General features: G+C 41.0%; 1 protein-coding gene across 1 annotated transcript in view; it reads right to left on the bottom strand.

Moving 5' to 3' along the window:
* Window positions 1–27,027, bottom strand: part of Kiaa1033 (KIAA1033 ortholog) — a 47,873-nt gene that overhangs the window by 20,545 nt on the left and 301 nt on the right. The window contains exons 2-18 of the mRNA XM_005374605.2: window positions 24,459–24,598; window positions 21,306–21,359; window positions 21,145–21,210; window positions 20,271–20,316; window positions 19,815–19,882; window positions 15,089–15,171; window positions 14,109–14,151; window positions 13,475–13,578; window positions 12,718–12,838; window positions 11,167–11,290; window positions 10,931–11,058; window positions 9,945–10,105; window positions 6,570–6,696; window positions 3,525–3,650; window positions 1,126–1,233; window positions 503–649; window positions 324–403 (exon numbers count right to left, since the gene is read on the bottom strand). Of these exons, the coding sequence (XP_005374662.1) occupies window positions 324–403; window positions 503–649; window positions 1,126–1,233; window positions 3,525–3,650; window positions 6,570–6,696; window positions 9,945–10,105; window positions 10,931–11,058; window positions 11,167–11,290; window positions 12,718–12,838; window positions 13,475–13,578; window positions 14,109–14,151; window positions 15,089–15,171; window positions 19,815–19,882; window positions 20,271–20,316; window positions 21,145–21,210; window positions 21,306–21,359; window positions 24,459–24,598 (1,726 nt within the window). The remainder of the gene's footprint in view (window positions 1–323; window positions 404–502; window positions 650–1,125; window positions 1,234–3,524; window positions 3,651–6,569; window positions 6,697–9,944; window positions 10,106–10,930; window positions 11,059–11,166; window positions 11,291–12,717; window positions 12,839–13,474; window positions 13,579–14,108; window positions 14,152–15,088; window positions 15,172–19,814; window positions 19,883–20,270; window positions 20,317–21,144; window positions 21,211–21,305; window positions 21,360–24,458; window positions 24,599–27,027) is intronic.

Raw genomic sequence — 27,027 nt, 5'->3', positions numbered from 1 at the left:
AGAGGTACAGGGAGGAACTAATGCTCTGTCCAGGTTTCATTGCTTCTCGTGCTATGCTGAGAAGAAAATTTGAGGGGATAGGGGAAAGGAAGGACAGGAAAAGGAAAAAAATGAGAAAAGAAAAAATGGAAAGAAAGCTTTTGTAAATAAGGAGGGGAAGAGGGGTTGAACGGAGGGGAGGCGGGGAATAGGAAAAAAAAAAGAATCAAGTTGTGTCATGCACAGGTACACATTCCCTATGATGGATGTGATCATTATGTATACCTAAAATGTACCAATAGCTGTCCGTTTTGAGTGTTACTACACACACCAGCCCTACTTACCGCTCTCTGAGTTCGCTGATGATGTCCAGCTTCTTCATGACTACTTGAAGGGGAAAGAGTTCTTCATCTTTAAATGTTTTCTGTGAGAGAGGGGAAGGCAGAGAGGTTGGAATGGGAATGAGGACAGGCTCCGCGGGCCAGGGCCCCGGTGACCCCCCAGGTCGCTGCGGCACACTCACCATCTGCGTGCCCACGCTGAGCGACAGAGACACAATGAGACGTCGCTGCTTTGTGCTTGGTCCATTTAGGGTGTTTTCCGCCAGAACTAGAGCAGAGAGCACATCGAGACGCTGTTCACTATATTTTTTGTCAGAAATTACTCTTTTCTTAAAGATAAAAGAGGAAACTATTAGTTTTGTTTCTGAGATAACAAAAGGCTCAGAAGACAAACTTCTCACTATCCTTTGCATGACTCAATGTAAGAGACCATAGGAAAGGACCCTCCCTGTTACACTTTTCATAATGTTTTGCATTTATTTCTCTATCCTTATTTCTTATCACTCTCAGGAGCGGCAAGTGTACAGGTGTACTGGGAAACTTCTAAATTAATTTAATAAGAAATCATTTCCAGAAATGAAGCATCCATTTTAAAAGTGTATATTGTACCATTTTTAAGAGGAAAGGAAGTCCTGAGAGATAACTCTAAAAACCATAAAATCCTATGGTATTTAATATTCTTAGAAGACCAAGAATATTATGTTTTACAAGGAACAAAGTAGGTTAAACTATAAAAAGCATGTGCAACAACAGAACAAACAAAAAAGACAACAGTACTGTGCTGAACACAGATTCACGCGCATACCTTGGCTACAGAAATAGCATTAAGAGCCTGGTGCTGAAGGTGCTGTGTTACATGCGACACTGAGTCCGCCACAACCATGCTTCTCCTGTAGAACATATGCTCTATTGCCTAAAAATAACCAAAAGCAATGTCGTGAAAATCAACTTACAACTTTTAAGCAAAATTACAGAAATGAATCTTTATGACCTCAGGCAAGAGAAAGTATTGGTAAATGAGAGACAATAAAAAACATAAAGGGTAAAACTGGAAAACTCAATGATATTAAATTAAGAACTTGTCTGTCAACAGACATTATTAAGAAAGTAAAAGGTAATATTTATAAAAAGATATTTGCCAAAAACAACAACTGGTGTCTAAGATAAAGAATATAAACAAACAACAAAAAAAAGACAGTGCCACAGAAAACAGTAAAAGACAGGGACAGATTTTTCTAAAAAAAGAAACATCATAAATAATGGACAAATATTCCCCATCATTGATAATTGGTGCTGAGCATTAAAAATCATGATCAAAACCAGTAAAATCCACTGATTTACGAAACAGAACAAAATGACCCTGCCTTGACAATACAGATTGAATGAACATCCCTAACCTAAAAGTCAGAAATCCAAACTGATCCAAACATCCACAACTCTGAAGGTCAACCTGACAGCACAAGTGGAAGATCCCACACCTGACTTCACAAGAAGGGTCCCAGGCAAAATGAAGGCACACAAGAAAAACTGTAGGATCCATGAGTCAGGTGTGCATAAACCAAATGAATTTCATGTCTAGACTTGGGTCCTATCCCCAAGATATCTCACTATGAACATTTCAAAACCCCAAACCAAATGGGGATCCCAAAAACTTCTGGCCCCAAGCACCTCAGGGAGTGATACTCATCCTGGAGGGGTACGGGCCAGCTGGAGAACAGTGGGAATTCTGACATATGGGAGAGGTATGTGAGCAGATGCCACTCTCTGGGAAAACAACATGGCATCATCTTGAAAAGATGAACATATGCACAACTAACTCACTGTAGCCCCAATATTAAGAAAAACTCTGTACCACAACACCGAGAAACACACAAAAACAGTAGCTCTGTTTGCAATAGCAAAGACTGGACACAACCCCAGAGCCCAGGCCAGACAAGCACCCAGCAATGAAAAGAAAGACACTACAGGTGCTCCTCCCAGTATGGAAAGATCTTAATACAAGCTGTGAGTTAAAGTCAAAGAATACACACAGCACTCCTCTGTCAATATAAACCTCAAATCATACATAACATTGAATGGTTTGGGGGTTCATCCATACGTGCTAAACTAAAAAGAACCACACAATGGGAAGAGAACATGAAATGCAGGATACAGATGTCCTCGGAGAAGGTAGGCTGGCTGAGCTGCAGTCAGGAGGTGACACACAGGGGCTTCACAAATATCTAGAACATCCTACTTCTCAAGTGAGTCAGTAATGAAGGGCTATTTTTAGAAATGATTATACTGTATATGTACCTATACATACATATATATACACTTTCGTTTTTTCAGTTGACCTTTTTTTTTGTTTTTTTTCTGGTACCGGGAATTGAACTCATGACCTTGCGCTTGCCAGGCAGGCACTTTCGTTTTTCTATTCCTTTAAAAAAGTGTTAACAGATAAAAAAATTAAAAGCCCGGAAATCTGAAGGTACAATCTCCCCAAAGAACTTTATTTCCTGACAAACTTTATGTCTATGATTAGCAGAAATTTATCAGCAAATTTCATTTCAGTTTTTACCTAAGGTTACCCGGGCTCTCCTGTCCACACAGAGTTTTCTTTTACAGAAACATGCACCATAAGTTGATAATAACTCTGAATTCACAGGACAATGACCTCCTCTAAGCAGGCAGAGTTGCCTGTCCAAATCAAGACAACATAAAGCATGCTCTCCAAGTTACAGAACAGCTCCATGTTAAATAACCTCATATGCATGTGAACACCACAGAATAATGGATAAGGTGGTATGACTGTTTTTTACACTTACACGTTTAAAACTTCCATGAGCAAAACTTTACTAAAAATACTAAACCTTTCCATTGTCATAACATTAACTTTTAATGAAGTTTAAACACTCAGTCGACTTACAATTTTTTGACTTTACAATGGTGCAGAAGCATACACACACAGCCACTGTTTCCCACTGTCAGTGCAGGATTCAGTAAATCCCATGAGACATTCAACACTTTATTCCGAGCACATTTAAGGTGGGCTGGCATAAGTTACGGGCTAGAGCACCTGGACTGGCCATCCACAATACTCGGCAGTATTTCTCCCGAGTATCTGTCCTCGTGTAACCAAGAAGTCAAACCCAACAAGCTCATTCTTGTTCGGGCCTGGTCATTTCTCAGTCGTGATGACAAGTACAGCGACAGAAGCCCTACCTTGAGAAGTTCAATAAGTCTGCATAAGGCCTTCACCGAGGTCTTGGTCATTGGCTTCTGCATGGACAGGTAGAGATTCATCGTGGTCTTAATAATGGTACTAATGCTATAGGCATAAAGGAAGCCCTGTGAAAGAAAAGGGTTAGTATAATCACAAGGGAAGATTTCACTTCTCCAACACTTCATTCCATGTAATAATTCCACAACTTCCCAGTAACTACTTGCTCTTAAAGCCAGCTCTAATATTCCTCCTTGCAGAGATAACGTGATACACTGATAGCTGTTTCAAAGCACCCCATGAAGTTTATTTAGAATATCACATGCCAGACATTTAGTACTGTTCAGACTACAGCACATAATTATTTTTTAAAAAAATCTTTCCATTAAAAAAAACCTTCAGAGAAATGATATATATGCAGCGTGTTATCTAAGTGTCCTTATCTTACCTGCCAGCGGAGAGAATAAAGCCCCACCTGTTGCCACTTAGGGCAAGAGCTAAGGACCTTTACAGAGTTAAGAAATGAAAAATGAGAAAGAACTGCTTTCTGACCAGTGTGGGCCTGCAAAGGAGTTAAGAGCTATACACCGTGCTTCCTTTCCTCTTTACCCAAACCAGTCCTGTCGATCTGCTACTCCTTCTTTCCTCTGGCCAGTAAGTACACTCTCTCCTCCTACTCCTGAAGGAAGTGCAAGTCTTGCAAGATTTTAAATATTTAATGCTATTAAACTCAGAGAAACAGGAAAAAAGAATACTACTTCTTACATGTTTTCATTTAAACCTAAAAGGGAGGCAATGGCAACACAAAAAGAATGACGGAGTTTCTTTGGGCTTGTAAGGGTTCCAAAAAGATGTGACCACAGGGTTGGCCAAGGGGGCAGGCAGCCTTTCACACCTGCAAAAAGGCCTCCCTCTCCCCTCCCAGCAGCGACACAGCTCTCTGCAAGGGTCCTCAGCGGGGTGGAGAGAGATCCTCTCTGACTATGGCTTTGTGAAGACTGGTGCCACATTAAAACAATCCAAATGAAATGGGGTGCGGGCCACCCTAAGAAAGGTAACAGCACGACCAAAGCTTGAGGCCCTTGTACATAGGGCCACCAGTCTCACCCTGTCAGTGCAGGACCATTCCAGCAGACCCTGCCCAAGGGCAGCACTGGGGAAAGTCATACAGCACAAACGCAGCAGGCCAGAAAAAGAAGCTCCTGTTTCTTTTTTTCTTTTTCTTTTCCTGGCAAGGCTTAAAGTACAGAACTCCGGCCCACATCTAGGCACAAGCTACATCTGAAGGATGTACTTTAGCATCTACATGAAGAGGAGCAGTCTGCAGTCTGTTACTGTTGATGAGAGTGGCAGCCATGTGAGCCACCCTTCCTGCTGAGAAAAACTAGAAAAGGTAGGCAAACAGGTCTAAAATCTCTTGGGATTGATAGCATCGAAGTGCTATCAAAAAAAATAAAGAAGTAAGTCAACGGGGACAGTGCCCATAACCTCAGCACTCTGGGAAGCTGAGGAAGGAGGATCACAAGTGCAAGCCAGCCTGGGCAACTTAAGGAGACCCTACCTCAAAATAAAACATGACTACTGATGCAGCTCAGTGCAAAGGCCCTGGATCCAACACCCAGTACTACCAAGAAACAAAAGAGAGGGACAGAGAGAGACCTAGAGGGAGACAGAAGCCGAAGCAGTGAGCCTGGCAACTGCAGATGCCTGCACTTTAAGCATCTGCCTTCAATGCTACCCCAAAGGAAGGGGATGAAAATGAGTCCATGAGCCATGAAGGAGGGGATGAGAGTCTTGCACACATCTATCTGGGCTCTGGCTTGGGATCTTGAAAGATAAGCCCCACTGCCCCTAAAACTAAGGGTGAAATGGAAAAAAACTAGCATCATAGGATAGAAGTTCTCCAAATGATTCTGATCCAACAGGCCAGTGAGACCAGGGGCTGCTCACTGTCCCAGCCTAACTGCACTAGCACAAGTTCCTACTATGCCCGGAACAGCAGATCAGACAGAGATAGAGAGAATCGGAACAGAAAGCAAAAAAATACCACAGAAGCTGGGCTTGGCAGTTGGGTGAGAATGTTCCACAAATTCAAGAAGTTTCCAAACCCCAAGCAGCAAAGTACACAGAATTCCACACCTAGAGGCATCCAGGAATGCTGCAAAAACCCGAAGTCTAAATCTTTTTTTTTTGTACCAGGAATCAAACTCAGGGCCTTGCGCTTGCCAGGCAGGTGCTGTGCCACTGCTACATGCCTGGCCCAAAGTCTAAATTTTATAAGCAATGAAGACCTATTATATTTGCAAAGCAACAAACTAACAGCTGAGTTCAGCAAAAACAAAGGAAGCCAAAAGACAATAAAAGGACATGTTTGAAAGCTGGGTGAAAAATTCCAGCCAGCCTAGCAATTTAACACAGAAAAACTGTTGAAAATAGTTGTACCCAAAACCAGTAATTCATCAACAGAAGCTCATATTAAGTGCAATACCAGTAGGCCTTCCATAAACAGAAGGATAAAACACATGAAAAAGATGCAGAGCAGATGAGAAGCAACAACAAAATGAACAACTTCACAAGGAAATCTCAGCATCGGCGGTGAACATGACTGCAGCAACAATGCTCTGAGACTGAAATCAGAGAGGATCAAAGTCCATCACAGCGGCAAAGGAAGTGGGAGGGTAACAAACAGCACGCAAGTGGCTTTCAGCCCTTACCCCATCTGGAAAGTGGTAAAACAATGAGTAAATGATGCATCTTGAAATCTCCAGAGTAACCACAAAAAGCACAAACACATTTTGAATTAAATAATGAAAATGTAACATACCTAAACTTATGGGGTACAGCTACACAGTCATGCGCTAAATGGAATAAAGGTAGAGCTCTGAATGGGTCCATTAGAAAATGTAAGTCAAACTGATGCACACATAAATCAATTTGTTCTAAAATAAAAACAGCCTATCCTTTCCAAGTTTTTTTTTCCAAATATACCCTCTGAAAATTAAACAAGAAGTTACCCCAAAACAGCCTAAGCAAGAAGATGGAATTACCTGTATGAAAACATTACATCTGTTGGTGAGGTCTTCAGCAAACTTATCCATTCTTTGCTCTTTAGATAAAATTGATTCCATTTTCATCATCCATGAGCTCACAAAGACGTAGTAAGATTGCACATCTCTAGGGGGGAAACATTGGGGTCACTCAGCACAGGAAAGAAATTTACTTCCATTTCTTCATACTGATTGCAAGAAAATACAGCCTAACAGCACCCATTCCACTTCCTGCTTTTTAAAAGATGTTGTATTCAACAAATATTTCCTAAGTCCACAGAAGCCACATACTGTTTTTTGTACTGAGAACAAAACGTGTAAATTCCTGCCCCCATGAAAATTGTATTTTAGAAAGGAGAGCTGTACAATGGGGCTGGGGATTTAGCTCAGCGGCAAAAGCGCCTGCCTGGCAAGCGCAAGGTCGTGAGTTCGGTTCCCGGTACCGGAGAAAAACCAAAAAATAAAAAATAAAAAATAAAAATAAAATCCTACAATAATTAAAAAGATGCCAACTGAGGCACGCTCTGGAAAAAGTAAGGCAGGAAATAGGACAAGGACTGGGGTAGGTGTATAATTTTACATGGAATAATGAAAGCAGGCTGAGTAGATGATTTTGAGCCAAGTCTGAAGCAAGTGAATGAGTAATCCACACAAATATGTGAGAGAAAAGAGCGAAAGCGAGGTGAGCACCAAGTGCCGATGTCTGAAGGCGGCTGGCAAGGAACCATCTGTGTTTAGGTAGTAACGAAAATGTCAGCGTGGCCAGACCACAGGCGGCAGGGATGAGATCAGAAGAGGAGAGGTGTGCGGTGGAGGGCAGGGAAGGGGCTGGGGAGGCCTTCTGCAGGGCAGGATGTCAACTCTGGGAAGCCATCAGCAGGGCCTGCCCTGCGATGATGGGTCAAAAATAAACCGCAGGTGGACAGCAATGCTTTGCTTGGGAAAACCAGCCAGGAAGCTGGAGGAGCAGTGCAGGAGAAAGAGAATGCCAGCTCAGCCAAGCAGGAACCACCCAAGTGGTCAGAATCTGAACTTAGAAGCTGCCAAGCGCTGTGTAAGCCTTGCTTACACAGAGGAGCCTGTCCAACCCTCCTGTCACCTGCGAGGGTGGTTCTACTGCTGGTACCTGCCACAGGGAAGGTGCGTGTCAAGATCACACAGCTACAAGCAGCCTCGCCAGGATTCAAGTGCGAGTCTAGAAAGCTTTCCCACCCAGAAAACACGAAGGCAGTAACTCCTGCAATTCTCTCCACTACTCAGGGTGACCACAAACACTATCTCAACCCAGGCAACCTCAGATAGGAAGCTTCACCACCCACAAGCTGTTCAAGTGATCCTTCTTTTGCTCTCCATTTAAAGTGTGCAAAAAACAGGCAATTCATCCTTCCTTAGGGAATCTGACTACTGACTTTCCAAAAACCTGCCGGGACACAGGTGATGTCCCACTGCTGTCAGGCAGCATCAGCGGAGGAGGGCTCTCCGGGGCCAGGGATGAGGATGCCACCCGGGTAAGGCCAGAATCCCACAAGGAAGCGGGAGCCAGGCACACTGGCAGTCCATCAGTCCATCTCCACCGCTCAGTCTGAAGAGGGGATACACCAAAGTCCCCAGGAAATGTGCTCTAGGGAGGCAAAACCCCACCATAAACTCTGAGAAAAATGGTTTCTGCAGAGCAATGACTTACCCAGACAAAATACACCAAAAGGCTCGGCTTTGCTTCCTGCAGTGCTGGACGACACTACCTGCTCTAGGTTCAGAGTATGGCCCAAGAAGCCTCAGGACCCTGGAGCAAGGCTCCTCCCCTCCCCATGGCCAGCGTCAGGGCTCTCAGGGCTGTCAGGCACAGGACTGGCTGTGGGCAAGGGCCAGAGGAAGAGGCCTAGACCACAAGGTGCTCCCCGACAGCTCTGAGCCAGGTGACACTGCAGTACAAAGGAGGCAAGAAAAGCATCCCGCAGGCCTCTGACCAGACCAAGCAGGAGAAAACAGGGTTCCGTATCACTTCCACCTACCATGCTCACATCAAGAGGCCAGGTGATGCCTCTTGCTAAGTCTAGAAAAATGAAACTGCTTCAGGTTTCAAAAAGCAAGTAAGCTGGCCCAGATCATAAAATGGCCAAGAGTCCTGTCAGATTACCAGCATCATTTCAAATACGAACAGTACCACCACTAAGAAAAAAACAATGCATCTCCTGCCGTGATCAAAAGCACCGAGCAGCGGCCACACAGGTGTGTCCACGGGGGCCTGGAGGGTAGGTTCGGACTTCTAGCCCACCAAATGGCTGGCAGTAAAAGCACACGCAGTGGCCCACAAGCACTGGAGCCAAGGAAGGAGGTGGCCGGGTGCTGACTGTGGGCCATACACGGTGCAGGGGTGGAGAACTGCCCTCTGAGCTCTGTCTCCACTTTCCCAGGGCCTGGCCTGCAGCTCCTGTGGCACCCTTGGCTCTCTGAACTGTTGGGGTGGACTGTCGGGACAAGGCCTGTGCTGGTCATCGTCCTCTCCCGCTCCATTTCACTTTGGTGGATAAACCTTAGGTTTCCTTGGCAAAATTACAAGAAGGCAAAACATACCCCACCACCAGCGCCACACAGCTCTACACAGTGACTGCACAGACTCATCTCTGGAATCACAGAATTGGGAAACAAATTTCTCAACAAATTTGGGGAATCTTTGAAAGTGAGCTTATCCCTCTCCACCTGCAGGACAGGACTCCCTTCCTACACATATGGGGCTGGCGGCCCACACTGCCCAGATGGCCTGGAGGCAGGCAGCACACACCTCACGGTGGCCTATGCTACACCACCCGCACAGACACTGGGAACACAGCGCCAGTGTGAGTGCCTGTGTGCCCAGCCAAGTTTACTTCACCAAGCCTAACTCTCCTTACTTAAAAACGGGCACCTGGAGTGGCAAAGCACTCCTATAAACCAGCACCGGGAACCAACAGTGTAAGTGCTCTTCTGGGCAGCCAGACTGAGGTGCAGGGAGACACGGGGCTGGGAACATCTCTTTTTTTCCGTTAACTTTTAGCACTTTGTAACTTTGTAAATATGTGCAAATGTTACTTTCATAAAAATAAAAATGGGAGGATATCAAGTTAGAGGGAAAGCCTCCAAAAATCATCATGGGTGCTCAATTTTTGTATCATCAGATGGTATCCATGGCAAGTAAATTGACAGCTGACAAAAAGGTGTGTGTGGTGATCAAGTACAATTTGCCTACATCTTAAACTGAAAAGTTCCTAGAAAACAGAGCCCCCGGAGATTGCCAACCTTTCTCTGGTAACAAGGAAGTCCATTTTACCTTACGATTCAAGCGCCTGCAATATAAGATATCTGAACACTTTCATTGTAGTTACTTAGAAAACCTACTTGGTAAGTGCCTGAGCCTTCTGCTGCAGGAAAGTGTCCCTGTGTATTTTAATGCCTTGGAGACTTTTTCTGTCTAGAAGTTTGGCAGCTGCTGGTATTTTCTGGATCAGAAAATTATCAGGAAACCAAATAATATTAGCAGTTAGAGTGATGGCCGGTACCTGAAATAGTAAAGGCAAGGGGGAAACTCACTAAGTACAGACTAACAATTCATTTCAGGAAAAAATAACTACACACACACAGAAAAACTTAACATACATTGCAGCAGGGTGAAAGCATTTCTATACCAGTGTTCAAGTATGACCTTTTTCTGCCTAAACATTAGTATACGCATGGATATATACGATACAAATTTTTCACAGATTTAGCAATGCATAAAAATATGCAAAAAGCAGACACCTGAATCCTTATATCCTTATTTTCATTCTGTATTAGTGATGAAAAAAACATGCAAAGATGGCTAGGTTCTCACAGACTCTGTGTGTAGATAAAACTAAATTTTAAAATCAGGTTTCTTGCAATGGAAAGAGTACAAATGTAGAAAGAACTAAAATTTTTTCTATGTCAACAGTGAGAATGAGTGGCAAGAGAAGGGGAAAAAAAGAAGGTGAAAATTAGCATCAACAAAAGAAACCAAATGAACAAGTAGAAATCTGAACATCTACCATATACATGCTCACATAAAGGAGAATTACAGACTAAAGGCCAGGAGGAACGGCATTAACTATGGGCTAAGATGACTCACTTCAAGAAAAAATAACCACGCACAAAATCATCTTATAATAAAGGGAGACAAATACCCTATTGCAGCACAGGGTGAAAGCTACACTTCCACTGATTAGATTAACTTATTCCTGGAAAGTATGGATTTTAGAAATGACACTATCAAACTACTTTTGTAAATAAGAATAAAATGCATTTTTAAAATCCACTTATGCAAATTCTTTTTAATGTACTCAAATTGAAAAAAAGTTCTAAGTTCTTACCTTCTTACAAATGTCCAATAAAGACTTATAAAACTTTTTATCAACAGTTCGAAATATCTGAAAGTACAGTACAAAGAGTCCACAGATTCCAACATACTTGTCCCTCTGGTCAATTTCTGAAGGTTCTCCTTATAAACAGTAACAAAAGAGAAAAGCAGAACAAAGATACTTCAATTATGCTTTTAAAGAAATGCAAACTTTATCAATTAAAAACTCAAAACTGCAATTTATATTACCAAGTTTGGCTTCTACATTTGCAAAAATCGAGCGAAGACTATGTGCAAATTCTTCAGCAAAAGTGCTATTTTTGGACACAGGTACTCCTCCATTGAGAGAATCAAACTGCTGTTCTATACAGGCCTACACAGGAAACAGTGAAGAGAAATTTAGTCTCATTAATGAGCTATCAAACATTTGACATGTTGTGTGATGAGCCTGGGTCGTTAGTTATTTTAATTTTACCAAGACTGAAGCTTAGGTTCTTACTTTAACCAATTATCTAAATCCTTTGGCTTGGAAAGTACTTATGTACTTCCATATCCAAGCACAAGTTATGTGAAAGTCACACAACTGGACCCCATAACAGCAAGGAGCCACAGACAGGCACAGAAACTTGAGGTTCAGATCTATAGAGAAGAGCCACATAATTATTTTAAGACGATGAAATTTATTATAAAAGCACAGCAGGGGGCTGGGGATTTAGCTCAGCGGCAAAGCGCCTGCCTGGCAAGCGCAAGGTCATGAGTTCGGTTCCCGGTACCGGAGAAAAACCAAAAAAAAAAAAAAAAAAAGCACAGCAGATCCGAACAGAGTCAAATAATATATTACCACACTACGAGGCAGGGGCAGCACCAGAGATGAAGGATCTTGTATGATGGACAGGTGAGACAGAAAATGCTATACTGTATCGTTTGTTAGTTTCTTAAGTACTGTGTTCAGACAAAAGGACTTGGTGCCAATAGGCCTGGATGGCCAGAAGGCATTATCCCCAAGCGTGGCTAGACTCAAAGACACACACACTGACAGTGCACTCACGGCTTTCAGTAAATAACATTTTCTTTCCCAAAGGAAATAGCTTTTTCTGAGGAATAGAATACAGCTGAGTTCATTCAGCAAACAGTTGTATTTTGCTGACTCATTGTTTTAACCCTTTTCCTGACAACCCCAAATGTCTCACAATGAGTAAAGAGTCACAAAGTGATGTTCAGAGAAGTGTACAAAAGATATTTTCATTTTATTTTATACTTTTAAGAGTAGAGTTTGTACTTGCTGTTTATAGTTACTCTGTTAGCACTTTAGCATAGCAAATATGGAAATGTTCTTTGGAAAAAGAAAACCAGAAATTATTTTCTGAATCTAATGGACTAACAAATGGGTAAAAACAAGAGTTAAGTCAATCTGTGAAACCACGATCATATAAAATACAAACTAAAAGTAACTCTGATGTAGATGTGAAATGGGATTGAATGTAATTTCCATAAGCCTTAGAAGAATTAACCAGATTTTTTAAAAAGTAGACTCACAAACCTAAACATAACATTTAACACAAATGCTCTGGTTTTAATTTTAATCCTTAGAAAGTTTTATCCATTTACACAGTATTTCTAAAAACTTTCATGTCAAGCACAGCCTGTCACTGTCTGCTACTGCATATACTAACAATCTATTGAGCCAAAGCACTTTTCAAAGGAAAACAAATTCAACAGCATTCTATAAAAGTACCTGCAATTCTGAGCTCAATCAGCTGAGACAAGCCCATCTGCTGCAGCAGGCACAGCCCCACCTACCTGGAATATCATCCCATCAAGCAACTGTCCTTCCAGCCTCAGCAGAAACTTTTCAAATGGCTTTAGTTTTTCTTCCTGAATTCCAAATTTTGAAGGGTTGTGATGGACAGATTTCATTAACCTGAAAAAAAATTATGAGAAAGAACTTAAATCTACCTAATGGAGTCTTAAAAACTAAAGCTTTTCCCAGAAATCAGAATAAGTTATTTTTATTTGGCTCTACACATCTTTTTTTTTTTTTGTACCAGGACTCGAACTCAGGACCTTGTGCTTGCCAGGAAGGCACTTGTGCAACTGAGCTATATCCTCGGCGCGGCTCTACACATCTGAACATAACAATCTTAATTTATTTAATTTTCTTGTGCTTTTTTTTCCATCCTAAATTCAGATGTCTGATAACAAGCATTTAATGAATATAAACAGAATAAAATACGAAAGTTCTGCAACAAAACGAAATCAAGCTCAGACAAACTGTTAAACAGAACCCAAGAGAAAATACATCTGTGTCCTAAGGTGGGCAAATTAATATTCTACTGCACTATGAATAAGGATGCTTTATACGGTTGTATCTTTCTCCCAAATCCACCTCAAATTAACGAACAGTTCTATCTTCATAAAAATATCTGACATGAGCTCCTTACAGATTGCCAGTTCTTTGGTCTTTTAAAAGATCTAAATTATTTATATCTGTTTACTCTTTACTAATCATTAACCATAGAAAGTAGGAGAATATTTTAAAACACTTTAGCTGATATACCTTTTGTACATGGTCCAGTGGTCTTTCAGAGTGATGTGATTATCAATAATCTCATCCAGGGTGAGCAAAACTGTTAGCAGTTCTCCCAAGTGTTCATACATTGTCTGTCAAAAAACATTTAATGATTATTATTCAGTCACCAGTTAGAAGTTAAGCCTCACGTAGATTTTTTTTAGATGTACGCATGTATTTATTTTGGTTTTTTGAGACAGGGTTTCATTATGTAGTTCAGGCTAGCCTCAAACTTGCGGCAATCCTCCTGCCTTAGCCTCCTGAGTGCTGAGATTACAGGCATGTGCTACCACCATGTGCCTGGCTCACATAGATTTTTAAAGCAAAACATATTTAGAGAAATTGCTAAATTAGTTAAAACGGGGATAAAATCAATTTAAGTTACAGTTTGATACTCAAATAGGATATTAGCTTCTGTGCCAAAGAAAGACTATCTGAAAACTGCACTAGGCTGCTTCTGGGAAAAAACAAAGTTACTCTGACGTGAGTCAACAGTGCCCATCAGCGACACATAAAAGACGGCAAACAATGATAAACAAACACCTTTGTCTTGCTATAGCTACTGTATTTTCCAATTGCACAAACTCTAAAGATATAGTAAAAATTAGTTTTACATATTTACCTGAAAATGAACTCCAGTTGTCTCTATAATTTTGGGTGCGACCCTGTAATAAAAAACATACAAGATAAGAATTCATTTTGCAGCCACAATGCATTCTTATCTCCAGGAGTATGCACAGGAGCAGCAGCTGTTGGAATTCTGATGTGCATTTGTGTTTACTGAAGCTTGATTGACTAAAACTCAAGAGACCTGAGGAATTATCCCAGACTCCATCTTCCCGTGAAGGAACCGACTTGTGCACCCAGTGGAGGAGGACACATGGCCTGGGAATAGCCTCAGTGTTTCAACCTCAAGGACCTGCCTTGGGGTGGGAGAGAAGCAATCACAGAACCAACGTTCATATCTTTCTAAACTATCAGAGCTTCTCCACTAGCAACTAGAGTCTTTTTATCCTATCCAAATTGGCATTTGGGTAGAACCCTATTTTAAGCCAGGCTGACTTCTGAGTTCATTCCCATTGAAAAATAATGCACATTTCTAAGAATATACCACAGTCAAAAGTCAAAAATTACATTTTTACTTCCTGCCCAGATACTTAAGATAGTACTTACATATTAGTTACCTATAGATATTCCAGAAGAGAGAAGACATAACTTAAAACTAAACAGAAAATTCAGATAGATCCCATCCTCCAGGGCAGGGAAGGGGTTGGGGAGACCTCTAGAACCACACAAGGACCACGGAGCTGAGGGAGCTACACGCTCTCTCCTGCCCCCAGTACAGATTGCATTCAGCTGTCGCCTGTGTCACATGTCAGTCTTTCCTGTCAACTTTCTCATTCAGACCAACAGTAGCTTCATGCAACGTGGCAGAAGTTGTGCCTCATTAATCTACACAATGTACACATCAAGTAGGACTTAAACATCACAGGTGTTCAGAGAACGCTAAACGAATGGAGGGAGCAAAAATCTGTTTCAGAGTGTTCAGGAAAACATTCCCTGCATCTCTATTCCACAAGCAGAAGTCCTTAAGTCCATTACTTGTTACTGACGTAGAGGGCAGCCAGCTGATGGACTACATTCATCACCACTTCGTAGCACCTCGTGACAAAGCAAGACAGTTCCTGAAATGACAAGTGCAGGATATGTTACAAAGCAGCTTTTGATATGTCACCATTTTTAAACTGAATTTTATGATAACATAGCTATCATTTCCAGTGAAATCTCCAATCACCCAGCAGCCAACTTAAGCACCCCTCAAGCACTCAGGACTTAACTCCCCTCTGTGTCCCAGAGCTGCTCCTACCCCTGCTCTCCTCCATGTCCTCCATAATTCTATATTAAGCCTACTGTCTCAGCTACCTATATAGCTTCTAGGTGACAGGGACTGTCTCATTCTTCTGGAACATCCACTGTCTGCTATGGTGGCTAATATTTAACTGCTTCTCAAGAAATTTATGTCCTATCATATGAGTAAGTCAATGAGCATCTAAACGGAGGAGTTCAGAGGCTGCCAGTTTAGCACATATGCTGGCAGTGGCGGGGGAGGGAGGCCCTCCAGAACTCACTCTGAAATCACTACATTTCTCATTCATAGTTGTATTTGTAAGTGGGCTTAGAACACAGCAAGGGAAGTATCAGTTATCCTAGCAATATATTTGTCCTTAAATGAAGTCACAAAAATAGATAAAATTAAGTCACATCTACCTTGCCCCAGACCTTCTAGAAACTTGTCTGTAGAGGCTCTCAAGTTTTAAACCTATAGGAATAGCCTGTAGCTAAAATATTTAATGCCTGATTAAACCATGCCTACTCTAAGCTTTCAGCTTTAAAAGAGGGCAGGAGTTTCTGTATCACCAAGAGCAGTTTCTAACAGATACTAGGCTCATGAAACATACTCGTTCAACCTTTACAGTTAGAACTTTTGTACAGCTATCACTACAACTCAAAACCAGTTTAAAGTTTCTGGAAATTAAAAAAAAAATGAATTTTAAACAACTGTAGTTTTACATTTGTTATTAAAGCTCTAACACTTAAGTGAAAGCAGAGAAAATATCAGAAAATGCAAGACAAACAGAAAGCACAAAGTAAAAAGGCAAGGAGGCCCAGATACATAAACAAGACTACACAAGACAGAAACAGAGTAAGTTAACCCACTAAGCCAGATACTGTCAGACTGGTTTTTTTTTTATTTATTTATTTACTTATTTTTTGTCTTTTTGAGACAGGGCCTTGCTATGCAGTTCAGGCTGGGCTTGAGCTCACTTTGTAGCCCAGGGTGGTCTCGAACTCACAATGATCCTCCTGCCTCAGCCTCCCAAGTGCTGGGATTACAGGCGTGCGCCACCATGCCCAGCTGTCAGATAGTTTTTTAAAAAAAGCAAAATCCAGACACAGCCACCTGTGCTGACCAACAGAGACACATTCTGAGAACCATCAGTAGATTTAGCTGTATAAGCACCAGAGTGTACTGACACAAATCAATATAGCTGTGAAATCACCAGGAATCTAACATTAGGGGACATTTGTCATAAATATGCCTTGCTGACCAACACACTATTACACATGGTGCTACATGCAGTTTTAAAGAAATGCCAACTGAAATATGACAATAGAAGTCTAATGGAAAAAGATAAATCAAGAAAACACCAACACAGAGCTAAACAGGAATACTGTCATTGGATAAAGACTTTATTAGCATCACTGTAGCTAATTACTAAAAAGAGGACCTCATCCAAAATGCTTCAAAGCAGAGTGCTTCAAATTTAAGTCTTTGGATTTGGAATATTTGCATATACATAATGAGATGATCTGAGGAAAGAATCCAGTTGAAATATGAAACTCATTTAGGTTCATGTATACCTTACACATAGCCTGTGGGTGGGTTTATACACTATTTTTATTAATTTCAGGTGTGAAATTTTCCACTTGTGATGTTATTGTAGACAGCTAAGTCAGGCAGAAACATCACAGGCAGTGAGACAGGGCTGGGCCCTTGAGGGAGTCAGTGCAGAAGATGAAAGCACATGACAACTGTGGCTAGAAGTACATCCTCGTCCACTGAAGGCTAAAGATAAAGACAGAAGCCAGGTGTGATGGCGTACACCTATAATCCCAGCACTTAGGAGGCTGAGGCAGGAGGATTGTTGCAAGTTCAAGACCAGCCTGGACTACAAAGTGAGTTCAAGGCCAGCCTGAACTGCATAGCGAGACCCTGTCTCAAAAAGATCAAAAAAAAAAAAAAAAAAAAAAGATAAAGACGAAATGACCAGGGTTACATGCCTCTCCAAGGGATAAGCAGTAACTTGAAATTGTACTATGATTGGTATCACCTGGTCCAATAAATTCTAGCTAAAGATCAGTCACCCAGGTGGGTGACCAGAACATTGGACCCTTCCCTTCCTAAGAATGCCTTTGTTCTTTCCATGTACCCTTCCTTGCTGCATGACCTGCTTCCCTACTGGATCACTATTAGCTAAGCAGCTATACTTATAATCTTTAGTTGATCACAATATGAAGCACACTGTACCACTTTGTAATTCTGTACCCACCTCATGACTTTGCTCTATAGAACACGCTCAGAGAAGTGGGCTTTGTGGTCAACCACTTTCAGGTCCCCTCCTATCTCTCAGGAGCTATCTCTCCATAAATTTTTCCTACTCTTAACCTTTTTTGTTCCTCAGAATTTATTCTTTGATTTCAGAAAACACAACTCAGCAAATCTGTCATCTACCAGATTGGCAGATACATGTTCCCCTATATCAATGTCATGTCAGTGCTTGAAAGAATTCAAATTTTGGAGCATTTCAGATTTTGGATTTTTAGATTAGCAATTTCCAACCTTTATATATGTTATAGATTTTTATATATTATATATGTAATTACAATCACAGCTTAGAAGAGTCACCATATAAAGATAAAAGATTTATCACTAGCAAGTCTAAACTTGTATGCACTGAATAAAATACCATCAAAATAAGAAATGAAGAATTTGATAAAACTAAGAGGAAAAACTAAAAACTGAGGCACTCCCTGAAATAAGACCCTACGAACTACACTGCTTACACACCTTCCTGGCCAGCAGGCTTCCTGCTCAGTTCTGTCAACAGGGCAGGACAAAGGACTTCCCTTCTAATTTTGCTGTCTTGATTAAGCTAATCTAGTGGGGAGCAGTTCACCTCAACAAAGGATGTTTGCAAGAGCATCACACTCCAAAACTAACCTCAAACCACCCTCTCAGGGTAGCGGGAAGAGCCAGGCAAGGGCCACATCCTCACAGGCATGAGCATCATCTCCAGGGATTGCTTCTGCACTCTGACCAATCTGACCACTTGTCCTTTTGTTTCCTGGACACTTCCCTTATATTACCTCACTGTTTTGTTCTTTCAGCCCTCCAACTTCTGTGTAATCAACTCTCCATACTAAATCCCCTTTTTAAAAACAAATTAGTATTATTGTGTATATCCAAGATCTCTAACATGTTATGGGATACATGCAGACAGTAAGATGGTTACTACAGTGCAGCAAATTATCATCTCATATAGGTCCTTTTTGTTTTTGTAACAAAAGCTGTGAAAATCTACTCATTTAACATCAATGCCATATACAGGATGATTTTATTACCTATTACACTCATGTTCCACATTAGGTCTCTAGGGTTCTTTTGCATATCTGCCACTTTGTATCCTCTGACCTACCTCTTCTAAAAGGCCTTGTGTAATCTGTTTTCTAGACAAGTCCCTGAATAACACATGCTATATTATCAATAAAATGATGTTTAGGTTGAACAGACCTCCCCCAAAACAGTCATGAAGATATGAAAGATTTGAACAATATGTTAGCATACTTCGTTTGGTGAAAGAGATCAAATCTTGTACTCAACAAATACAAGGGAGGGGTACTATAGGTATTTTTTCCTTGTCTCCAATTTTTGCTTTTACACATTGTATATTAGTTGTCATAATAAGGAGAGGAGAGAAGAAGGAGAAGTTGTATCATGCTTTTAGAAAAACTAAGCCAAAGACCTGGAAAGAGTAAAGCTTCTACATTAAAACATTCTGCAAGAAGCATCAAGTGCTGCTGTGTTTAAGAACCTCGGCATTGCTCGTGCAACTGCTTCATTCTATTTACAACTTTTGTAACTGATCCCGCTGTTTAAGTTTGTTTAAAAGGCATCTTAACAAACTGTTCATGAATTAAACTAGACAAAGAAACTTATTTTAATACTTATTGTCCTCAAAATGCCTGGAACTCTCTCAAGAAGTATAATCCCCTAAATTAGAACACAATGATAACTAAGGATCCTATGCTCGAAGTATGTACCTGTTAAGGTTTGTGTCTGGGTGTCCCCCCAAAGCCTCATGCGGCCATGGGGCAGGCTTTTAGAGTTTGATTGATTATGGGTGTGAAAGCTACACCCGCCCTGGGGTGGATAGTTTGCATATGTAAGGGAGAGGAAACAGGGTGCTTCTGGCCATTTCCTCCCTTATGTGTGTGCTTGTTGCTCTGCTGTGTTCTGCTGCCGTGAGCTGCAGCCCTCTGCCATGTGCCACTCTGCCTTGTAATCTGCCAAGTATGGACTAAGACCTCCACAAACTGTAAGTGAAATAAACCTTTCTTTCCTTAATTCTGGGCATCAGGTATTTTGTCCCAGCAACGAGAGAAAAGTAACCAAGACAGGACCCTTAGCATTTGAAAGTTTTAGAATTTTTAAACTTATGCAAGCTTTTAAAAGAAGAAGTACAAACAGAAAGAAAGAATCAGTTACCTGTAAAAATGCAATAAATCTCCCCATTTGAATCTGGCAATCACCTTCCACCATACTGGTATCTGTAGCTTTAAAAGGCAACATTAAAAATTGTATTTCAATTTTTTTATTTAAACTCAACACCAAAAAACAAGTGATTTTTTTAAAATTAGGGCATTTTTTAATCTGCAGAGTACTGAAAACACAGAATATTTTACACTAAAGAGGGAAATGAGACAATCATTAATCACTCAAGGAAAATGTGCATCTAGTTATGTACAGAACTGGTGAAAGTATCAAAAAATCAGTTTCAGAGAATTTGCTTTTGCCTCATCATTTTTTTCCCCTAATTTAACCAGACTAACAAAAATGTGAATGCTCGTTTTCTCACATTACTTGATCATGTCATTCCTAAAACTGTCCGAACTTTTTGTTCTTTTCAGTCTTACATCACAATTTTGTAATTTTGAAACTTACCTCCTTCTCCATAAAACAGGAGACCATTATAAAACTTAGTTTCAGCCTGTTTAAAAAAAAAATAATTTCACGGGTTATTTTGTTTGTGACTTCTTTGACTCTCTTAGTTCTCTGTATCACTAACAGTGGACTGGCCGGGGATATAGCTCAGCGGCACAGTGCCTGCCTGGCAAGTGTGAGGTCATGAGTTCGATTTCCAGTACCCAAAAAAAAAGTAACAGTGGACTAGATCACCTATATACAAATTTAAATTCCAAACACTGCTTGTAAGTAAACTCAACTTATCTTGAGAGCAACAAGACCTTACTGGTATTCAAAGCACTCACTGACTCCTTGAGCCCTTTGTCTTATCTGACCACCCACACTGCCCCACATCCTCCCACTAGTTCCCACACACTAACCACAGAGCGTCAAAGAGAAAGAAAAAAGATGAAGTTTACCAGCTTCTACCAGAGTATCAGCAGCTCAGTAAGGAAACACAAGACTACACGGGGCACGCTCAAAGCTTCCTTAACAAAATCAGCTCCACCCAGCTAGCACGCACACACGTGGCCAGCAATACCGACTCTGAGTGATACAGAACCAGCTCTGAACTGTGACTCCCAGGAGCTACCAGTCAAGCGGCAGCTTCTCAGAGCCTCAGCTTCTTCACCTACTATTCCCCCGCCCCCAGCCGGTGCGAGGGCTAACAGTGCCAGCCTCTGTCGGCCCAAAGCACTCAACAGCTGGGAGGGTTAATATTAGCATGACTACCCATGGTAGCATACGCATTATTAAGTCATTTAATATTCAATATGCATTACACGCTAGACACATGTATATGTCTTTAGATGATCCGCTTTTAAAGATGTAAGAAAAGAACATTAAGAATTACCTCATATTTTAATTTCTTGATTTCACAACAAAGTGCAGCGTAAACAGTAATGACTTTGTTTAAGACCTAGTTTAATGAGTGAAAAGATAAAACAGAAAAAAGTAAAAACCTGATCACAAAAGCATTGTTTGAAATACATATTTAGGTTTAGGACTTTGTACCTTGTTTTCAGTCTTTATCAGTTCCAACAGGGAAGACTGTTCATAAGGCAAAAGCTATAGAAACAAAAGAAAAGCATATTTGAATTTGAAAAATCACGGCAATTTTAAATGCACAAATTAAGCCTAGTTAAATTTTAGCCTAATTAAATTTGAACTTGTGTTGACCCTGCACCCCAAGCTCACATCAAACCAACTATTTTAGTTCAATGCAATCTCAACAGACAAAAAAATCAGGAAGTCAATCGACGGGTGAAGAAAGGACGCACAGGGACACAACCCGCGGCAGGGACTCTTGCTGTGCTCCAGGATACGCGTGCCAGGTACGAAAGCAAGGCAGGAGTGTGGTGAGAGGAAGACCTTGCAGTCCTCGTTCATTACACAGGCGCAAATTTAGTAAAATACTACCATGGAAAGGGTCAAAGTAAGTTATCACAAAGGACAGACAAGGAAGAAAACAGAAAATACCATTTTTTCTTGTATACACCCACGGCCCAGAAAACCTAAAATACAGTACCGTCCACCTGCCTTCTAAGACTACCTCAATTTCCCCATCTTCATACAACACTCCCAGTGAACATCCACCCGGCATGTTTCACAGTAAATCGTAGCTCCCTCTTCTGGTGACAAACTTAGCCACTGAGCACTTTATGCAGGCAGACCTCCCCAGCAGGCTGCGCTTTCATTTACGAAGATTCTGTGTTCACGACTCTCCCAACCACACAAGCAACCAGTGTGCACACTACAAACACAAAGTAACAGCCAACGATGGAGTTAGGAGTTCCAAGGGCAGCGGAGGGAACTTATGGTATGGGTCCGTACGAGGAAATTCAAGAGACCAGAACTCATCCACAGAGGAGGGTAAAAGCTGAGAGAAGATTTCAGCCTTTTATAAAACCTGAGAGTTTAAAGAAACTACACAAAACAAAACCAGAGAGTTGAGGCAAACAGATTTCCATGATCATAACTAGAAGCTCTCACAACCAAGAGCAAGTCTTTGAAAACATTAGCAAATGAAAGTGACAAACCCATAAAACTCATTACCCTCCGAGATAATAGGTTGAGGGCTGCACTTTCCTAGAGGAAGTTCTGTAACTTACACATGATGACACTCAACAGCAAAAGGAGACAACAATAAATTTGGGTGAGAAACAATTTGTAAAGGAAATTTACTCAGCCTGCAAGCAAGCAAGTCAAAAGTAACTTAGATTTACAAACACACACACTATTAGTATCGTGGATAAGGGAACAGGTTCTGGAGCTGGTTTGCTAGGCATGTGCCACTTAACTAAACATGTCACTTCGTTTAAATAAGTTGCTAAACTTTTCATGCCTCAGTTTTCTCATTTGCAAAAGGAGATATTATATTTACATCATAGAGCGCTATGGAAGTTAAAAGTCCATCATTTGTCCAACAACGTAACAATGAAAAGCCAAATTAAAAAACAGGCAATGAGGGGCTGGGGATTTAGCTCAGCGGCACAGCACCTGCCTGGCAAACAAGAGGTCGTGGGTTCCATTCCCTATACCAGAGAAAAACCAAAACCAAAACCAAAACAAAACAAAAAAATCTCCAAAACTAGGCAAAGACATATGCCTATAGTTTCTGCTACTTCAGAAGATGAAACAGGAAGACTGCTTGAGCCCAGGAGTTTAAATCCAGCCTGGGCAACATGGCAACATCAAGTTGAAAAAACACAGGGCAAAAGATCAGCACAGACACTTCTCCAAAAACATTAATGACCAGTAAGTACATGAAAAGATGCTAACATCATTTGTCATCACAGGAACACAAACCAAAACCATGAGATGACCATTTCACACCCACTAGGATGGCTGCAATCAGAAACACAGTACAGCCAGGTGGTGGCCACGCCTGTAATCCCCGCAATGAGGGGCTGAGGCAAGAGGATCACCACGAGTCCAAGGCCAGCCTGAACTACACAGCAAGACCCTGTCTCAAATAAATAAATAATAAGTAACTAAATAAGTAAATAAATGGAAGGAAGACAGTAACAAGTGTTGAGAATGATGAGAAGAAACTGGAACCTTCATCTGCTGGGAGAAATGTAAATGGTACAGCTGCACTGGCAAAGTCTGGCAGATCCTCAGAAAGTTACAAGCAGTTACCACAGGACCCAGCAACCTGTCTCTAACAGAAATGAAATGAAAAGGTATGTACACAAAAGCTCATTGTAACATTATTCTTAGAGCCAAAAGTGGAAAAACTCTACAGTCTAAATGGATACCTTATGTGGTAAAGGTATCCCACACAACAGAATACTATTCAATAACAGAAAGAAGTACTGACATACAGTTCAACATGGATGAGCCTAGAATGCACGCTATGTGAAAGGAGCCAGACACAAGGACCACATTTTGTATCGTGCTGCGTCTGTAAAATGTTTGGAAGAGACAACCTACAGAGCTGCAAAGTAAACTGAACTGATCTGTGACTGCCCAGGTCTGGTGGGGGCTGGTGTGAGGGGGGGGGGGAGGAGATGACTACCGATAAGAATTCCTTTCTTGGATGGTAAAAATGTTCTAAAATGTCTTAAATGGTATTGGCACAATTCCGTGGATACACTAAAAACCACCACTACACAATCCAATGGGTGAATTACATGATGTGTGAATTACACATCAAGAAAGCTCTCATAAAAAAGTATGTGATTGAGGCTAGGGATTTAGCTCAGTGGCAAAAGCGCCTGCCTGGCAAGCGCAAGGTCGTGAGTTCGGTTCCCGGTACCGAGGGGGGGGGGGATGTGACTGCGGACAGTATACAGTACCTAAGTGCTTCACAAATAAATCTGCATTTTACAGTATGTACAAAAACCTCAGTAAGAAGAAACAAACAAGGCTTGAATATTCTATCCAACCCTCTTTATTTTCTTGATGAGGAAAAAACAAGGGATAATGCAAAATATCAGAGTTTGTGCTCTTATCTGACACTAAACTCTTTAGGTTTGTACCATTCTTGCAAAAAAACAAATTTTAAAAACACCTGCATGGCTTAGAGAAAAGGAAATTAACAATTTTCAAAGTTTCTTTTCACTGTTAGATTTCAAATAAAAATATATTTGTTTTTTAAAATGACAATGTCAAGATATGGTATGTCTTAAAAGTTATTATATTAATAAAAAAATCAAAACAAACCTTTAGTGCTATAGGATCAAGATTGAAATCCCAAACATCTCCAATTGAATCGTCCAGGGCATCCTCAATTCTTCTCAATTGTGACGTATAATCCTCAAGAAATTTCCCATAATTCTTAAGTTGAACTTCAGCATGAATTTCTAAATTTAAGATTTAAAACAGTGTTAGTAAAATAAGTTACAGAACATTTCCTTCAAATAACTTCACAAGTCAGAGCAAAGCACTGTTAATCATTACTTTGGGATGTCTAAACTGCTTGAAAATAAAGTTCCAAAGTTAAAAAGTCATCCCACTTTTAATGTTTTCCACATACTTAACACAATTTTAAAAACAGCAGGCAGCCTGTTTACCCCATAATCTAGGGCTTCTCACCAGTCTGAACAATGTCTGTCCTAATTTTATGTTTTAGTCATAAATAACTCTGTAGCAAAAAAAAAAAAAAAAAATTATAACCTAACCTGAACTAGCTACCAAAGTCTGTGTTGTCATAGAGTATTTTAAAATATGATTTAAAATATTAATTCTATACTCAGTAAACTGTTCCAAAATACACTTACATTTTTATACCCCTGCCCTCTTTGACAGTATGGGAGACTGAACCCAAGACCTCTGCATTAAGCTACATTCTCAGCCCATTTTATTTTTTGCCTGAGACAGGGTCTCACTAAGTTGCCCAAGGGCTTGAACTTGGAAACTGCCTCAGCCACCCAGAGCGTTGGGATTACAGGCATATGCCACCACGCCCACGTCTAAGTATTTTTTAAATGAAAGCTTTAGACCTGCTGAAATATGGATATTATTCCTGTAACGCCTACAATTTACCAAGACATTTCATTGGTTTAATTATTTAGCTATCATAATTGAGTTGGAAAAGCCAATAAAGAAGGCTAAGTATAGAACACCATGCTATTTGCAGACTGTACACAATGAGATGACTTTTATCTTAAAGTCACTGGAGTAAAGTGGCTTTAAAAAGTGCCCATTCATCAAAATCAATGAAAGTAAAGATTTCATCTTACACCTAAGAACCCATTACTTATTCCCAAAGGCAGCAAACTCAACTCCAACTCAGTTTCCTTTACTGACATGTATAACCTTATCCAATGTCTTCTAATAAAAGAAAAATACACCTCTTCAAGTTAGCAACACAAAGCAACTTTAAGAAGGTGCCTAAGACAGGCTGTATAAAGACCTCCCTCCTGCTGTTCACTTTGAAGCGAATGCTCTGAATCAGATGTACCAGCTTAGTTCATCAGGGTTCCTATCCTCCCACAGCACTAACCTAGGCCACTCTGGAGAAGCAATTAGTCTAGATAGGATTCACAGTCCAAAACTGAATGAAAACTAGCCACGGAGATGAAAAGTCTCTTTCCTACTGCTAAAAATTTTCTAGGAGTCTCAGAATCCCAAATTGATGTCTAATTCTGTTAAATGAGAAATGACCCGGCAGCACTTCATTTGACCAGGAAATGAGCTCTTAAACACAGTGCAAGAAAAATATGCCAACAAATCACTCCTCCAGTCTCTCCGGGGATTCACAAGGTAACCCTTCACAACACCTGCGATAACACTAACTTCCTTGCTAAGATAATGAGTAGCTATAAACTGGTAAAAGTACAGACTTGACATAGAAACTGCATAGTTATCCCTCAGAATTCCAAAGACCTGTACAATAAGCTCATCTCTCCCACCAGATTCCCTCCTTATCTCTGTAACCCTAACAGACTGGAGAGTAGAAACCCTCTGTTGAGTCAATCACGTCATCCTACTTTAAGATGCAGCATTTTCAAACCCAGTAATGTAATGTTTTAGAACATACTAAGCTGCATAAACCAAGCAACTTTTGCCCATAAAACATCAGACCAGACCAAGTGCAGTTCAAACCACTACACACACACACGGAGAGAGAGATTACTGCTATCCCCTCCAAGGTTTTTTTCTGAAATGCTGCATAAGATGTAGTAACTTAGGGAATGTTACTTGCAAAACTGCAAACCATCCTGGAGGCAGCTAACTTTGCTTTGAAAGGCAAATAAAACCTAATTATATCTAAGTTAGTGGATATCAATCTGTCTTTGTAAAATAAAGCAAAATCCTGCTAGGTTTTTAAAAAAATGACATCCCACCCTTTGATAACAATAAGCATTTAAAAATCCACAAACAGCATAACCACAACTGGTATTAATCTAGTATTTAAGCAAGAGTATCGGCTTTGTCGGGGGAAAGCCGCATGTAGGTTCTAGTCGGGCTTCTGGGCTAGGCAGCAGAGGTCTCGCGTTCACCGACGCCTCGAAGAATCGGTGACTCGCAGGGCTCCCCGCGACGCCAGTCCGCACCACACCCGGCCGGCAGGGGACACGATGACATGCACGTGCTTATTTGATTTTTTTCCTGCGAGAGGAGCTGTCTTCTCGCCACTTTCCACGGCTGTGAGAATGTGCACCGCAACTTCCAAAAGTTGGTTTGAGCGAAAAGCAGAAAAACAGGAAACCGAAACAGGAACCCGGCGCGGGGGTCGGCGGGAGCCGAGCGGCGGCGGGCAGGGCAGGGCAGGCGCGGGCAGGGCAGG

Source organism: Chinchilla lanigera, unplaced genomic scaffold, assembly GCF_000276665.1.
Source record: "Chinchilla lanigera isolate Chin_1 unplaced genomic scaffold, ChiLan1.0 scaffold00004, whole genome shotgun sequence".
NCBI lineage: Eukaryota > Metazoa > Chordata > Mammalia > Rodentia > Chinchillidae > Chinchilla > Chinchilla lanigera.
The sequence above is the reverse complement of the archived record's forward strand: the minus strand, read 5'-3'. Positions and strand labels throughout refer to the sequence as shown.